The 16,762-nt window shown below is 38.4% G+C and overlaps 1 protein-coding gene across 1 annotated transcript; it reads right to left on the reverse strand.

Moving 5' to 3' along the window:
• Positions 1–2,304: 2,304 nt before the first annotated feature.
• Positions 2,305–11,657, reverse strand: SGO2 (shugoshin 2). The gene is made up of 9 exons (XM_040069736.1): positions 11,538–11,657; positions 11,029–11,183; positions 10,313–10,488; positions 9,822–9,899; positions 9,006–9,088; positions 8,402–8,628; positions 6,026–7,978; positions 4,324–4,465; positions 2,305–2,733 (listed from the first exon to the last, which is right to left on the reverse strand). Exons 2-9 carry the CDS (start codon positions 11,168–11,170, stop codon positions 2,622–2,624), a joined length of 2,913 nt encoding a protein of 970 aa, XP_039925670.1. The 5' UTR covers positions 11,171–11,183; positions 11,538–11,657; the 3' UTR covers positions 2,305–2,621.
• Between the last annotated feature and the right edge of the window lie 5,105 nt (positions 11,658–16,762).

Here is a 16,762-nt window from a genome sequence, read left to right on the forward strand (position 1 = left end):
AATGACACAGCTGGTGATGTTGATAACATTTCAATTAAAATGCTGAAAAAACTTTTCAATTAAAAAAAAGAAATAATTGCAAAGTTGGTAATAAAAACAAGGAAAAACACTTAATAATTTCTATGTGTAGTACTTTTTAAAAACTAACATTGAAGAAGGATAGAATCTATCTCCCCAACCATTTCTGCACCTCTTCATAACAGTCTTGCTAGTGGGGTGACATGCACAGCATATTCCAGAACGAAAAAAACTCTGTTGAAACTTCCCAGATAATGGCAACAGCTCTGTTTTGCAATGCAGATCACATTGCCTGGGTGAGGAGGTAAGTTTTTTATTGGAAGAATTTTCATACTGATTGAATACTCTATTTGTACTGAAAGGTTCTATATGGAAACACCTTGCTCTACTTACTGCCGCATATTTACAGTCTTTAGATTATCTTTGCAACTGATAACCACAGCTAGACAACTCTCTGTTTAGGGAATAAATGTCCCCTTTGAAAACTATCTCAGGAGTGATACATTTAACTCTAAATTCATGCAGGAAAGTCCTACAGGATCTCGAGGAAGCTGCCTAGGGCTACAGACCGTAACAAAATTACCACAGCAGAAAATAGTTGTGGTATTACTTAAGTGCTGGTAATTAATACATTTATGCCTCTTAGTGTTTATGGTTATAGTTCCAGGCTTACATGTAAAATGGACACACCTGAAAGCTGTATCGAGGAGCGTGTTCTGATATGTATGAGTCCCTTTTTTGTCAAAATACACAGCTGAAATTCTGGCAACTCACAGGAGAAGGACGTAGGTTCCTCCTGTTGAACTTATTGAGATTCCTCTCAGCACATTTCTCCAGCCTGACCAGATCCCTCTGAACGGTGACAGAACCATGGGTATTTCAGCCACTCCTTCCAGTTTCACATCAACTGCAGACTTGTGTAGGGTGCACTGGCTCATACAGGTTATTAGTGAACGTGTTAATCACTGCTGGCAGCAGTCTGAAACCCTAAGGAGCTCTAATGTTTTGTCTCCAGTTGGACCATTTGGCACTAATCACAACCTTACAGGTTTCCAACTCACCTTACTGCGCCCTTAACAAACCCGTACTTCATCAGTTTGTCTGCGGAATGTTATCAGAGAAAATGTCAAAGGCCTACTATAATTGAGACAACCATCTAGTGCTCTACCCTCACCCACCAAGCTAGTACAAGACTATCAGGTTCATAAAGCCTGATTTCCTGATTGCAAATCAATGCCACCTTATTGTCTTTAATATGTGTTAAAGGATTTTCTCCATCAGCTTCCCAGCTTATGATGTAATCAACAATGAAGTACAAAGAGTACATTTAAAAAAATGTTTTTAAGAATACATCAAGTTTTTGAAAAACTATATTATATTTTAAGAATATACTTTTAAATAATATATTATAAATTTAAGACTATTAGTTAAACCTCTTAAAAAGAGACGTGTTGTATCAGACAAAAGGTCAAGCTAACCAAAGAACTGGTCTCTGAAAGTGTCAACAGGAAAAGGTACAAAAATTGGACAAAGGCATAGTAAGGCTTCTCCAGAATCATCTTCCAGCCTTCAAAGATTTGCAATTCAGGAACATCCTGTGCCAAAAATGGTGTTTCTGGTAATTCCTCATAGATTTTTCTTCCATTATTGTGTCTGATGAATTTTTAAGCCCATGTAAACTACTAACATCTACTGCCTATGCATGAAGAACCACCATCTATAACCAAAATAAGCTAACTTTTTTTTCCTATCTCATCAGAAATGGCTCTCTGTTGCAAAATTAACCTGAATCTTATCCACTGTAATGTGTATAAGTCGTGTAGGTAGTAAACTATAACCTGCATCTGTCAGCATCTACAAATCAGATACTGCCAGAAAACTGTCAGCTGACAGCACATTATAGAATGCAGAGGGAAAGCAGTATAAAAACCTGAAAGCTGAATGTTATGACATTATTGTATTGTCACACTGGCACTCTCAAATTGGAAACTCAAGGTGTTGATTTGTCTGGATCCTATTTGCTACTGAATTCCTACTGAAGTGCTTCTTTCTTCCTTGCTGCCTCTGGCACAGTTTGTGGACACTTGACTTCCCTCCATTATTTCTCAATGAAATTTCCTCACTGAAATCTCAGTGTGATTCTGTCAAACACAAAAGTCAACTACCAAAAAAAGAGGGATTATCTCTATCTATTTCAATAAATTCGTAAAAATTCGGGATGCGTGTGTCTGTTCCAACCAGCACTGAGAAATGGTTCCACTCAAAATAAATATGAAAAACTCACAGTACAATTCCCAAAGCTGGTTTATTTTTATTTGTCATTAAAACATATCTTTTCTAACAATTTAAGAAGTGCAGCAAGCCATTTGAACAGATTAGAAATTACTGACCAGAAACACAAAACACGAGTGAGCCTAACCAGAATATGCCTTCCTCAGTAAAGTACTCTGTGCCCATTTTATAGAGGTTCTTCTCCAGAGAATTTCACTGCGGAAGACCTTTACTAATCAAAGAACAACAAACACTCTACATTGCTAAACATTTACATATATACATACACAATTGTACCCATTTTCAGAAGTATTGTCCATAAAGGCAATTCTCTATTCTTCAAAAAATTTTGATTTGCTTTTAAAATTTCCTTTATTTTTTACTTTGTAGACTGGGGAATTCAGGAATTGTGTATCTGTAAATCGATCCCCTCGCCTTAATTTGCTGCAAAGAAAAGAAATAAAAGACATCAGGTATGAATATCATCAAGCACCTATGCAACTATAGTAATGTAATCATAATAATTCAAATGGTAAATAGCATTAATGAAAGCTTGATACATTAAAGAAATTAAACTTGTGGAAAATAAGTATGTCTGAAAAGGCAAGACATAGATAACTACTGCTTTCCAAAATAATGCTAGAAATATTAATGTTTTATATGACCTCTATCATATTAGGATGTGATATTCCTATAAAACAAAGTCCAGTGTAAATCTAACTAAAATATAAATAGAAGACAATCATCTAAAATCTTGACTGACATCAACCTTTTTTTTTTTTTTCCTGTTATTAGTTACCATTTCTCAGAAATACAGAACCATATATTTTGGAGTAAAAGAGTGGCAATGTGTCAATATATAATACTACAGTATTTTAGTATGTTAAGATAAAAGTATGACTCTAATCCCTTTCCAATTTTTTTACAAGTTATCTGGCATAAATATTTCTGAATTGCCAATGGCAAAGTGAAGATTTCCTACATTACATTTAGCTCCTACCTTTCCTCAGTCTCACTGCTTCAATTGTCAGCTTACCCACAGAAATAAAAACTATTTTGAGGTTGTATGAGAACAGTGGTCTAATTTTTTTTTCATTTTGTGCATTTATCTTCTTGTCCTGCCACTGTATTGCCAGGAAAAAAGGCTTTTTATACCTTTGTCATAAAGTAAGTTGCTATAATCCTTCCACTCTCAACACTGATCCAGGGAAGCCTTTCTACTGTCTTTACTTCATGAATACACATCCTACTAGCACACACTCAACTCAGTGGTACTTAATTTAATATTATACTTTAATATTATACTTTAAAAAAATCCAAACCAAACAAAAAAACCTCAACAATTTGCTGGCAAAAACTTACAGAATATTTTCAGAAGTAATGAATATAAAGGTCTGTTTATATTTAGATCTGTTCATGTAAGAGCAAATATATAAGTTTTCTTAATGGAAGTTTGGGTTTAAAATCCTCTTTTAAATTTCAGAATTTATGTCTTGTATTTTAATAACCTATAAAATCCTGTGCCACTAAATTTGCTATGAATACTAAGAGGCAAATTACTTATAATATATTCAGTATAACTAACAATAAAATCAATATATCTTAAATTATTTCTTATATTACATATAGCTAGTTAAAGCAAAACTACTGAATTATATAATATTAGTACATAAATTTCCTTTCCAGTTGACAAGATTACATGGACACTATTATGGTACAATTTACCTTTAAGTATAACATTCAAAATTATTCATCTCTAAAGTGGTTTATATCATGATAAACATTAAGATTCACTATTATTCTTAATTAGTCCAAACTATATTTTAGAATTTTAATACTACTGTTGTCTTACTTCGGCACTTGGAAATTCTGCCACACTAACTGGAGAAGCTTTATATTGACACTGAAGTATCTTTGCAAAAGAGATTTATGACAGCTCACAACTGTTTGTTTGGGGGTTAATAACCAATCTCTACTGGGGGTAGTTACGTACACAAAAGACAAGAACAAAAGCCCCAATTTATGTGTACCTACCTGTGTAGGTTGGGTTCCTTGTAGCAAATAGTGGGTCTGCTTCGTCTCAGTGGTGCTGAGTCTTCTAAAGTTTGGGGGGATTTAGGTACAGAAGTGTGAAGTTGTATACTAGTATTTGTCAGATCTTGGAAAACTTTTCTTCCTGTAAATACAGTAGTTTATATGCTTCATTTTAAGTATTTCCTGAATCACTATGTAAACTTTGATTAATAATTCTTTTAATATGTCTTTCTTAGTTCAGGTACATTGGTTACTGCTCCTACACTAAAGATACTCAACACAAAATGGGATAGATGATCAAAGAAAATGCTACTAGAGCAGCTTTCATCCTGTAAAAACTTGGAGCTGTTTGAGGTCTGCCTCAGCTCATGGGACATTTCAGAGAGCCCCATGAGCGACTGCTCAGGACTCCCTTATTGCATTTACAAAAGTAACACTGCTCACAGCTCCTGGCCTTGAACACAGGGGGAGGGCACACACGTATAATCTGAAGAGTCAAGTTGTACAAGAGTTTTTTAGATCTGCATTTTCCAGCTTTATGCCTTTCTTTTGGGCCTATGTGTAAAAAATGAGCATAGCAATCTTTCAATTCAAGATTTCGATTTGGATGTAGGATGAAAAGTTAACTGTCTTTTGAACTATGCTTAAATAGATGAAGATCAAATAACTCCCTTGCTTTTTATGCCAGCAGTGTTTGATACTGCTGATCACAAGGGCTTACTAATTTACCATTAAAGCTTCTAGAAGTATGGGATCCTTTTTCCACCTTCCAAAGAAGGAACTGAAGATGAGAAGACACAACTGCAAATCACAAAGACTGATACCTCATATAATGGTCTCATTATGCCAGTGTTCCTATTCTGTGTTTATGTAAAACAGGAGATTTTTTTGGCCATTGTGTCCTAGCATTCAAATGAAGCCAAGGCCAAGTATTAGCTTAAATAGTTTGGGATTCAAACTATTAATCTGAGCTAGGATACTGTCTAGGTGTTGGGGCTTTCTCAAACTATGAAATAAACAGGAACTTGTTGAGAACAAATATGTTTACAAATTAGATCTCTAATGTTATGGAGTTTCAAAGTTATGTTCTAAAGTATATTAAAACTCTTGTACAGAAGTGTTATATTCCATTAACTCCACTCCATTGCATTATAATGATTGCATTTATTATAGAAGAATTTAAACCTATCTTCCAGACTACATTAAAGTTTTATTATGTTCTTAATTTATCTTAAAAAAAGAGATTGTCACATCAAAGTTGGCACAAGGGCAGCTTATAGAAAAACCTAATCAACATTTTCTTTTAGATATCAGAATTCCTGTTGAGTTGCAGTGTTTCTAAAGAAACAAAAACGAAATCTTTAGGTCCAGCTACATTTTCCATTTAAGAAGGAAACAGTAAAGTCTTGTCTTGCTTCCCATGGATAAAAAGCTCAAGCTATTTTATCTTACATCTGCCCTACTAAGTATCATCTTGGGATATACTGAAAAATAACAAGGATATTAGTCACCACAATTCAAAAAAGATGTTGCAACCGATAGATGATATAGAAGATTTTGATGATTTTCATTCTTACCTTTTTCCACTCCTGTTTTATCCACTCTCAACAAGCAATGAGAGGATAGAATTAAGAGCAGACATGTTACCTATTAGGCCCTACCTAATTCAAAATGCCTTGCTTTTTCTAGCCCACACACTTACCATGACAAGGTTTCAGAGTGTTTTTGCTACTCTGTTTAGAAAGATGATCCATATTTTGTTCTGCTTTTTCAGCATCTGGTTCTTCATTACGATCATTTTGCCCATGGATTTCAGAGCTTTTCAGTAGAGAGAAGTTGATGGAAGCATTGTGGTTATCAAGAGCTGGGAGCTCCACATTGGAAAGATCTTCCTGGGAAAAGTTATCTGCCTTAAATAGCATATTCTTACAGCATTCCACTTCAATCACAGGCTTCAATTTACTCATAAAGGAATTCACTTCATGAGGGACTTCCTGGTCATCCAAAATATTCTGACCCCCCTGATCAAAATGCCTGAAATAACTTCTTTCTTGTCTGGTTTCTGTAGTATCAGAACTAAATCTCTGTTTCTGCTTTACATGCTCATCAGGAAAGTTACTTATGTGGGAGGTTTTATTTGCCACTGCTAAGGAATCTACCTTCTTCAACCTGTTAACACCATCATCAACTTGTTCTTTAGCTTGTGGTGTATTCAGATCTACACCATTCTGAGTAACTAAAGCTACTTGCATTTGCTGAGTGACAGTTACTTTCTTCCCAGCCTCTGCAAGCAATGAATCCTTATTTTTTAACTCTTCATTTTTACAAACTGAGAACCGTGTAAGATTTTCCTTTGGTATTATATATGCTTTCCGGCTGGCCTTTGCCAATGTACGCTTCAATCTGCCCGGTGAAAAATGGCTGCTCTTTTGATCTATTTTCTGACTATGAGGAACGTCATTTTCAGTTTCTCTACCTTGTCTGTAACTACTATTTTTGTTGTTTTTTCTCTCTGTAATATTCTTCTGGTCTTGTTTTCTCTTGCTGCTGTCACATTGGTTTATCTCTGTTTGAGATTTTTTTGAAATATATTCTCCATACTGGCTATTTTCCTCTCTACAGGACTTTGCTGTGTTTGCTTTGGAAAAGTTTTGAGAAGTTTTCCTCTTTATTGTTGGTTTGTTATCTTTCTTGTTTTTATTCAGAAAACCCTCCTGTAAAGGCAATACATCAGAAATGTTATCTTGGAATGGTAAATGTTCAGCACAATAAACTTCTGGTGGAATCCTGTTAACAGATGAGCTTGAGTCTGGTTTTTGCCTCCTGCGTTCCACTTCTCCAAACACCGCTGAGAAAGTTTCTTTAGTTGTCTCTTGTTCTCTTGGACTCCCTACATTAACTTGGTATGTCCTCCTGGCATCCTTAGCTTTATTTGTTCTACTCTGTTGCTCTACAGAATTTCCTGCAGGTAGCTGTTCTCTCTGACTTTGGAATAGCTGAGTTTGTGAATCAGTGATTTCTGAAGTTTCACTACTATCAGCCCTAGAGTGCCTTTCTTCTGCATGCAAATTTGAATGGACTTCAGTCTTGCTTTTAATTTTTTCTTTATCCTTCTTAGAATATTTTACTTTTCTGAAATTTGGCATTCTTTTGTCAGAATTGGCATTGTTAATTTTATTTTGGTGCAATTTATAACTGCATTTTGCTGTAACTGTGAGTAGTTCACTTGCATCACTAGCAGTCAACTCCATATCAGCATCATAAACAGTTTCTTCAGGCTTCATCTTGTCAGTAAAAAGCAGCTTGTTACAATTTGTCTTACTTTCACTGTTAAATTTAAGAGGTGAAGGAATAATGTGAGACGAGTCCCTTAAACCTTCCTGCAAATTCCTATCATTGGCGTTGCTGCTACTGTTGATATCATGATGAGGCAGATTCAATGACCTGTATTTTTTATCAAAATCCTTTATATTAGGTTGAGTTTTTGACTTACAAAGTACTGCATTTTTCTTTCTTTCAGTCACATTTTCATAGGATGGCAATGAACTATCATGATATTGTTCTGTTGGCTCCTCAGATTGTTCTAAGGATTGTGTATCTTTTCCATGAGTCAGGAAGGCACTACTGCAACTTAATTCTGGACGCTGTTGGTTTTCTGCAAAGAAAAAAAAAAATCAGCAGCTTGGGGAAAAGAAGAACAGAGCATAGTTACCTAAAACTACTGAAGGCTGAACCAGAAGTATGGAAAAGTGCGCATTTATTTCTAACTGAATACGCGTATTCTGTGGTTGGTCCTTAAAAATTTAGTAAACTGAAGGTAATTTCATAATTTACTGAAGTTGGACTTTTGAAATTGGACATAAATAGAACTACTTTTCTTTAACTACTTCAGCTATTATTATTCCATAAATGATTGTCAGGACACCTGTACTTATGGATGAGCATTTATTTTTTACTAGCTTATAACAGTTTAGGAATCTTACTGTACCTTCTGTATTGCACATTGAGTAATGAATTATTAAATACTAATTCTCAGAGAGCTTGAAAAATAAATCACTTACACAGAAATACATCATACCTTTCAAAAACCTATACTTGTCAACCATTGGTTCTGTTTCAATTGACTTTTGATTATTTGTACCAGAAGGCCAGAGTGATGCAAACTTGACTTGATCTGAATGCATTTCCTCTGTCAAATTAGTGGTACACTCGTAAGAGTTTGATGCTCCACCCAGAGAAGGGCTACCTTGCTGCTTTGCATTAGCTGTTGCAACAAAAGGAAGCTTTGCTCGCAATTCTACAGATCTGAAAAGAGAAAATTCTACTGTGAAGATTTTTACTACATTTTCTGTCATGACATTTAATTGTTTAAAATCTTCCCTTAAAAATGTTAATAGCAGAACACAAGAACTCGATTATGATATCAGGTTCTGTCTTGGGGCAAATGTATTTTTGACGATAGAGAATCCTGCTTTGAGCTGGTGAGATCTCATGAAACAAGCAGCGAGTTACTCAAACACAAGTTTTGTCTACCACTCTCTCTCTAAATTCTGAGTTGCAAACAGTTAGTTTCTGGATTAAACAGGAAATGTTTTTCTCATTACCACAGAACTAACTAGGACAAAGATTAGCTGTAAGAGAACAGACACCAACCAGCTTTGGCATTTAATACAACCACCTACCGAGCTGACCGACGTGTACTCCTGAACTGGTCAGCACTAGGGCTGCTTGGGCCAGCTGACAGGGGAAAGGAACTCTGGAGATCCTTTCAAAAGAACAGCAGGGAAACACAAATAGTTAAATATTCTCTTACGTTTTAAGTATTAGAAATATCCACACGAAAAAAAACCCGCAAAAATGAATGGGAAAAGAATACATGCACTGATGCAACACACATGATATTCAAACACGTGCAATAATTTTAAAGCAAAATATTTTGTTACGAAATTCATCAAAATACATAGCCTACTTTTATCCCAGAGGAATGCACAGGCTTTCTAAATGTAGCTATAACTCATGCACACTGCATTATACACATAAAAGCACAAGGCTAAACTAAACAAGTTCAGAACAGACAACATGGTATTTTCCTTTTTTTAAAATTAGTTGTATTTTTTCCATGACACAAGGACTAACATGGACTATGTTTTCTGGTTAAGTTTCCAGATGTAAGATATCTATTGCAGCACTAAGCAAGGAAGGCAGGTAGCTTGCTTACTACATAATGAAGTGCTAAGCTTATTTTTTTTAACCACACGAATTCTTCTTTCGGGCTGATATTTAACCTTTAGATACTTTGAAAACCAGATTAAATCCTAAATTTTCGGTACAGTAAAAGAATTCCATCTGTTTTACTATTCTGGTTTAATTCCAAGTTTTAAGGAACTGGGGTAAATGTTTTACACCAGCAGTATTTCAACATTGCACTCAATTTGATGCTTTGAAAACCTTACCCTGGAAGATGAGTTCAATATGATAAAGTTGAAAAAACATCTTACCTCAGAAGGACTGCTTATTTCTATTGCAGTTAAGAGGTTTTCAGTCAAAAATGCATCTATTCCAATAAGAGTTTTATTCTGCATATAATAGAAAAAATATCTTTTAAGTGGCTTCTGACTTAAGAAGTGACAAGATATAAAAGGTGAATCTATGCTGCATTTTTTTTTTTCAGACTTAATTGAGCACAAACTCATCTCAATACCTATAAATATAAAGGTGAACCTGGGACTAAATAGTCCATATTTAATATGGACTATGTTTAATATTTAACATATAAAATAGCTATAGATATACATACTGATAGACAAAATAGTTCAAAAAAAGCTACAAAATAAAAATCAAATGTAAATATTATGCTGTCAGGTGATAGGACTTCACAAATCTGAGACGAATTTTAAGTTAGCACTTTAAGAAGTAATATTAAGTTTCAAAAAAGGATAAAAGCTTAGTTTAGCTGCTCTGAGTTTAAATAGTATTATTTGCAGCATACCAAAGAAGTTAGTTTTTGACGAAGTGAGATATTATGAAGCTGGAGTTTTTCTATTTCCTTCTGAAGAAAAATCTTCTCATTCTTTAGCTTGCGAGAATTTTCTTTTTCAACACTCAAAGCCACAGCTAATGCTTTGTTATTTTGTTGTAAAGACACTTTAAACATAGATGAATTATCTAAAGGAGACAAAATAATATTATTTTCAACAGCTTCCGTTCCAGGCCCTCTCTGTATGAACTATCACTATATGATGATGTTTTTATCTGTAGATTCTGGTGCAACAGCAGCAAACTCTTTCCAATATAAAATCGTTTATGTGGCTGTCATTCTGATGACTACTCTGTCAGTTTCAAGTTTATTTCATGCATAGATTCTGCCCTAGTCTGGATTTTTAAAAATCAGGTTATTTTAAGAAGAAAACATTTGAAAATTGATAGTTTCACAGGCATAAAAAGGTTTATAATTTTTTTTAAATTACAAATTGAAACATTCAAACATTCTCATAATAAATATGCATTTTGACAACATAAAGAAAAAAGCTTTATATTCAAAATATATATCCCTACTGTCCTAATGAAAACCTACCTACGCCTATTACAGAATAGTTTTAATAGGCAGAATTTCAGCTAATCATGTTAAATACAATTACTATTCCTTCTGAAGCCATACATTCTAAGTACAGTATACAGCTTCCATTTCATTTTAACAGGACTTACTTATTAATTTAGTTTTGATCTTAGAGGCTAAAGAAGTATTCCATTTTGCAGCTTGTAATGCTCCATCCCTCTTCTTCATCCATCCTTTAGCAGCACTTGAGGTGAACACAGATGACGATTTAGCAGTTGCGCCTTTATCCATCCTCAAAATCAATCTGTGCACCATCAAGGGGAACGTCCAAATAAATAAATTATCTTTTTGACACTTTTCAAAATTGAGTTTATTATGTCTTACGAGGATTTCTGCGTCTAAAGTCAAAATAATTGCTCCAGTCTTTACCTTTGTTAATTAAAACAGATGAACGAATTAATCAACACGAGACATTAACACAGAGAGGCAAAATACTTAACTAATAAACCATGAAACCTCTAAAGATCATAATTTTTTTTTTTTAGCTTGTCTATCCCTCACGTTAAGTATCCGAGTTTATACATAAAAACCCCAAGGTTCTACCACGTCACACTACCAGAACCAGCTTGTTCTTTGTCAGGACAGATTTCAAACTGACGCATTTAAATAAACCGCCCTCCAAACGGCGGGAAGTTCACCCGACAGAGGGAGGGAGAAGCACAGACCGCCCAGCAGCGCCGCGCCGCGCCGAGGCCGCGCCCGCCTCGGAGCCCTCAGGGCCAACGGCCGCGCGCGCGCGCAGCCCGAGGCGAGGCGGCGCCGTTGGGCCGGGCGCGCGCGGGGCCTGAGGGGGCGGAGAGCGGGGAGCGCCCGGCGCTGCGGGGTCACACTGTGCGGGGGCTGCCAGGCTGAAATGGGTCAGCTGGGCCCTCACGTTCGGTCAGGGGGAGCGGCGCTGCGGGGTCACACAGCTGCAGGAGCTGCCCGGCTAAAGCGGCTCAGCTGGGCTCTCACGTTCTGTCAGGGGGAGCGGCGCTGCGGGTCACACTGTGCGGGGGCTGCCAGGCTGAAATGGGTCAGCTGGGCTCTCACGTTCGGTCAGGGAGCACGGCGCTGCGGGGTCACACTGTGCGGGGGCTGCCAGGCTGAAATGGGTCAGCTGGGCTCTCACGTTCGGTCAGGGAGCACGGCGCTGCGGGGTCACACTGTGCGGGGGCTGCCAGGCTGAAATGGGTCAGCTGGGCTCTCACGTTCGGTCAGGGAGCACGGCGCTGCGGGGTCACACTGTGCGGGGGCTGCCAGGCTGAAATGGGTCAGCTGGGCTCTCACGTTCGGTCAGGGAGCACGGCGCTGCGGGGTCACACTGTGCGGGGGCTGCCAGGCTGAAATGGGTCAGCTGGGCCCTCACGTTCGGTCAGGGGGAGCGGCGCTGCGGGGTCACACTGTGCGGGGGCTGCCAGGCTGAAATGGGTCAGCTGGGCCCTCACGTTCGGTCAGGGAGCACGGCGCTGCGGGGTCACACTGTGCGGGGGCTGCCAGGCTGAAATGGGTCAGCTGGGCCCTCACGTTCGGTCAGGGAGCACGGCGCTGCGGGGTCACACTGTGCGGGGGCTGCCCGGCTAAAGCGGCTCAGCTGGGCTCTCACGTTCTGTCAGGGGCGTTTCAAAAGTGGGATATGCAGTGGTCATTAACCGCGAATCCACGGTTCCTGCTCTTGAGTGACATCTCTGCATGTTTTATAAAGGAGTTGGGTGTTTGTAACTTCCCAGCTACGTATCTTTGAAAAACATTTTCAATACCATTAATAACATACCTTTTTTAAAAAAAGTAGATATAAAGGATATGAATGCTTAGCATCAATTTTAGTGCACTGTGAGGAGGGGAGTAGAAAATTCCAGATATTCCACGTAGCTGTCAGATTTTTAGGAAGAGTTTGAGGTGTTTGGCTTTCAGGAAAATGATTTCCTTTAAGGGAGAAAGACCTGTAATTCCTTCTCAGTGGCAAGTTAAATTTCTTTTTGGCTGATTTTGAGCTATTAGTATCTATGCATGAAATAACAATATATAGACAGGCATCAGGGCAGTTAGGAAGGCAACAGTGATAAATTTAGTAGATCATATACTGCCTGCATACCTGCAGACTTGGAAGGGCAGGAAGTCTCTGACACTGAGCAAGCCCTGTTTTAATGCGGTTCAGGTAATATTATTAGGACTGTGAATTGCATAGAAGTACTTTAGTCTAATTAAATGCTTTTCCCCAAAATCTCTTCTAAGTCCAAAAGCCCTTTAACACTCTCTTCACATACATTCTCTTTTACTGGCTAATTGTGCCCAGTTCTGCCATTAGCTTAGGTGGACATTAATTGCTAAATTTGATCCAGGAATTGGTAAATTTAGAGTAAGCAGAAATAATGTTTTATTTGAAGATTTACAGAGATGCAGAAGATTGAAATAAGAAAGCATCAGCTTCTGTAATGCAGTAATTGTCAGAAAAACCTTAGCTTGCTGCATGCCAACATTACAATATTCTATAAAGTAAGTCAAAGGAATCACACATCAAATATGAGTAGCATTATGTGAACATGGATCTTCATGAACTTACTCTTTTCATAATCTGCTCTAAACAGCATCTGGAGAGTCCCTTGCTTCTACCTTTTTTAGTGAATGATGTATGACAGTTTCTTAGTGTGGCCCTGAAGCTGCAAAACCCTTTGCTTCTATGCAAAATCCTTAAAATACAGCTTTGATCCCGCACACATCATATACCTTTGGTACGTTTTCCCTTACAAGGAAACTTGGAAGTGACTGTAGCCACTATAAATCTCTGGCCAAATAAAAGAGCAAATAACCTTACGTAACTTTAAAAACAGAAAACCAATCAAATAAAACTTACCTCCTTCTTCTTTCCACAAGGTGGTGTTTTCTTTCCAGATCCAACTATGAATTTTCATTTCCTCCAATTCCACAGTGATCTCAAGTCTTGAAGAGGCAATCACCAATTTGCTTCCATTTAGTGTTTATGTCACTTCTGTGGGCAATAAATTTAAAATAAAATGTGAAATATTGAATTTCCACCCATGGTCATACTTTCCTTTATACTTCACTGAGAAACTCCCACGCTGGAACACTTCACATGTAAAAATCTCCAGTTAATTGCCAGCTACTCGAAGTAGGGAAGAACTTAAAGCACTGCCAAGTTTCACAGCCTATATATTTTAAATGTATATTAAGAGCAGAATTATGGGTTTCAGTCACTTGGGATCTTATGACTGGTCTTTAAACTGAGTAGAAATGAAAGGTAGTGAGGGAAAAACACACACTCTTGTGAAAGCTCTAATCATGTGGGAACTGAATTTGTACCTTACTAGATACCTACATATTCATGTCTGAGAAGAATCTTGGTGGAGGAATTAATCCTGTAGTGCCTAATACAGTGTGAGCTATGACTAAAGCATTCCTGGTGGGTAGAACTATTAAGATAATGTGAAGTGAGTTTTAAGTAGTAAGTGATCACTCAGAGTTACACAATTTCAAAGAGAATTTATAATTCCTGTACTAGGACCAGATGATGACTTATGATTTATTTGGCTCTTTCCTCTAAGGTTCTTCATTTTATGAAGGGAAGTCTGAATTAAAAGTTTATGGTCCTAAATATTAACTAAAACCAGAGTAGCCGATGAATATTTAGGTAATCCCAAAAATAAAAATGTAGTAACAGACCAGGATAAAGCAAGTGATGGAACTGTAGCTGCTCTGTTACCTACCATTTGGTCTGACCCTTCAGCAAGTGAGCCTGTAGCTGAAGTTTTAAATACCTTAAGCTGGTGACAAAACAGGTCCAGAAGGAAATTATGAGTAAAAAATTAGGATGATACAAGATGAAAATCACTAAGAATTGCAGATATAACTGAGTAAACTAAATACAATATAGACATGTTTCTTATATGTGCAGTATACGATTAAGTAGGTGGATTTTTACTGGACTTCAGGTAGCAATAAAAATATGCTCTTAACATTTGGGATTTAGTTATTTCATTATATAGTAAATATGATACATAAATATTATATTTTATATAATATATTGTATATTATATATTCTAAACTTATAACTAGCTCATACCTTCCAGAAAGTCTGCAGAAATCCAGAGTTTGGTGCTGTTAACTTTTGCACACAACTCCTAGTCACTTGGCAGCTGTATCCACAGGGATGGTTTCTTACTGTATGTTATGGCAAAAACCCCAAACTCTAAACAAATAAATGAGAATTAAGTGGGAACTAGACATAATGTTGTATTTTTTTTTTAAGAAAATGCCAGCTGCATTTTAGAAATATTTTTCATGTATATAAACTTTGTGTAATGAGGCTGAGACAAAAGTGTAACAAGAATCTATTTTCTTTACCTTTCTATTGTTTATTGCATGCATTTTGATGACCACACAACTCTATGTCAGACATAAGGAATTTAATAGGACACTTTCTGAATGTCTTTTTAAAATGACTGTACGAGAGTGAGGCATCTTGCCTCATGACTGAATCACAGAATCATCAAGGTTGGAAGAGACCAAGATCATCTGCCATCAACCCACCACCACTGTGTCAGGTGTCAGCTCAAGGTGCTCTCAGACTGAGAGCTGCCCTGCTGAGAAGGATTTGGGGGGAGCTGGTGGAGGGGAGGCTGGACATGACCCAGCAATGTGTGATTTCAGCCCAGAAAGCCAAGAGTGTCCTGGGCTGCACCCAGAGCCCCACGGGCAGCAGGACAAGGCAGGGATTCTGCCCCTCTGCTCTGAGATCCCACCTGGAACACTGCACCCAGCTCTGGGGGCCCCAGCACAGGAAGAACAGGGACCTGGTGGAGGGAGTCCAGAGGAGGCCACCAAGAGATTAGAGACATGGAGCATCTCTGCTTTGAGGAAAGGCTGAGACAACTGGGTTTGTTCAGTCTGGAAAAGAGAAGGCTCCAAGGTGACCTAACTGCAGCCTTCCAGTACCTTAAAGGAACTTACCGGAAAGATAAGCAAGAGTATTTACACGAACATGTAATGCCAGGACAAGAGGAAACGAGTTCATATTGAAGGAGAACAGGTTTATATTAGCTATTAGGAAAAAAATAAATTCTTTTCTGTGAGGGTGGTGAGGAAGTGGAACAGGTTGCCCAGGGCAGCAATGGATGCTCTATCCATGTTCAAGGCGGTAGTTGGAAGTAAAGGATCTTCAAGGCCCCTTCCAAACCAAACCATTCTGATTCCGACTATGGAGACTATAGAAACAGCAACAGAATCAAAGCCACTCTGAGTAAGCTCGTACTTGCAATTAAAAAAACCCACACGTTATCAGCACGGTTTGTGCCTTACAGAGCAGCCGACTGCAGGCGGGTCAGCCACACTTGGGAGGACGCCTGAGGGATCGTCAGCCGGCAGCGCCGAGGAGCGGCGGCAGCCGAGCCCCGGGGGCCCTGCACCCGGCCAGCCGGCGGCAGGGACCCCGGGGCGGGCAGGGGAGGGGAGGGCGCGGCCGGTGCACACGGGCTGTCCCTCAGCTGCCCCGGCCCGGCCCGGCCCGTCCTGGCCCGGCCCGTCCTGGCCCTGCCCGCCGCCATCTTGCGCTCCCCGCTCTTGGGCCGAGCAGCGCCCCGGGGGATGGAGGGGGCGAGCGAGAGGCTCGGGAAGTTAAAGCGGCCCCAGTTAAAGATCGGTTTTTAAAGAGGCCGCGCTGTCATTGTTTCAAAAAGAGATGCATTTTTAGTGCTGTGAACTATTTGTCGCAAAAGAGTAAACTTTGTGTTTCCTAGCAAAGTAAAACGCCATAGTTTTTTAGACTAAAGGTGCAGAATATTTGGCTATTTGCGTTACTAGGTCTCCAGAACTGTTTCCAAAGCGGGT

The sequence above is a fragment of the Hirundo rustica genome, chromosome 7 (genome assembly GCF_015227805.2).
Source record: "Hirundo rustica isolate bHirRus1 chromosome 7, bHirRus1.pri.v3, whole genome shotgun sequence".
NCBI classification, from domain to species: Eukaryota; Metazoa; Chordata; class Aves; order Passeriformes; family Hirundinidae; genus Hirundo; species Hirundo rustica.

Excerpts from the sequence above, each read along its gene's own strand:
- SGO2 (XM_040069736.1), bottom strand. The coding sequence starts at position 11,170 with ATGGATAAAGGCGCAACTGCTAAATCGTCATCTGTGTTCACCTCAAGT. Across the intron at positions 9,900-10,312 it reads GTCAAAAACTAACTTCTTTG|AATAAAACTCTTATTGGAAT; the intron begins GTATGCTGCAAA and ends TATTATATGCAG. Across the intron at positions 7,979-8,401 it reads CAAGTATAGGTTTTTGAAAG|AAAACCAACAGCGTCCAGAA; the intron begins GTATGATGTATT and ends TTTTCTTTGCAG.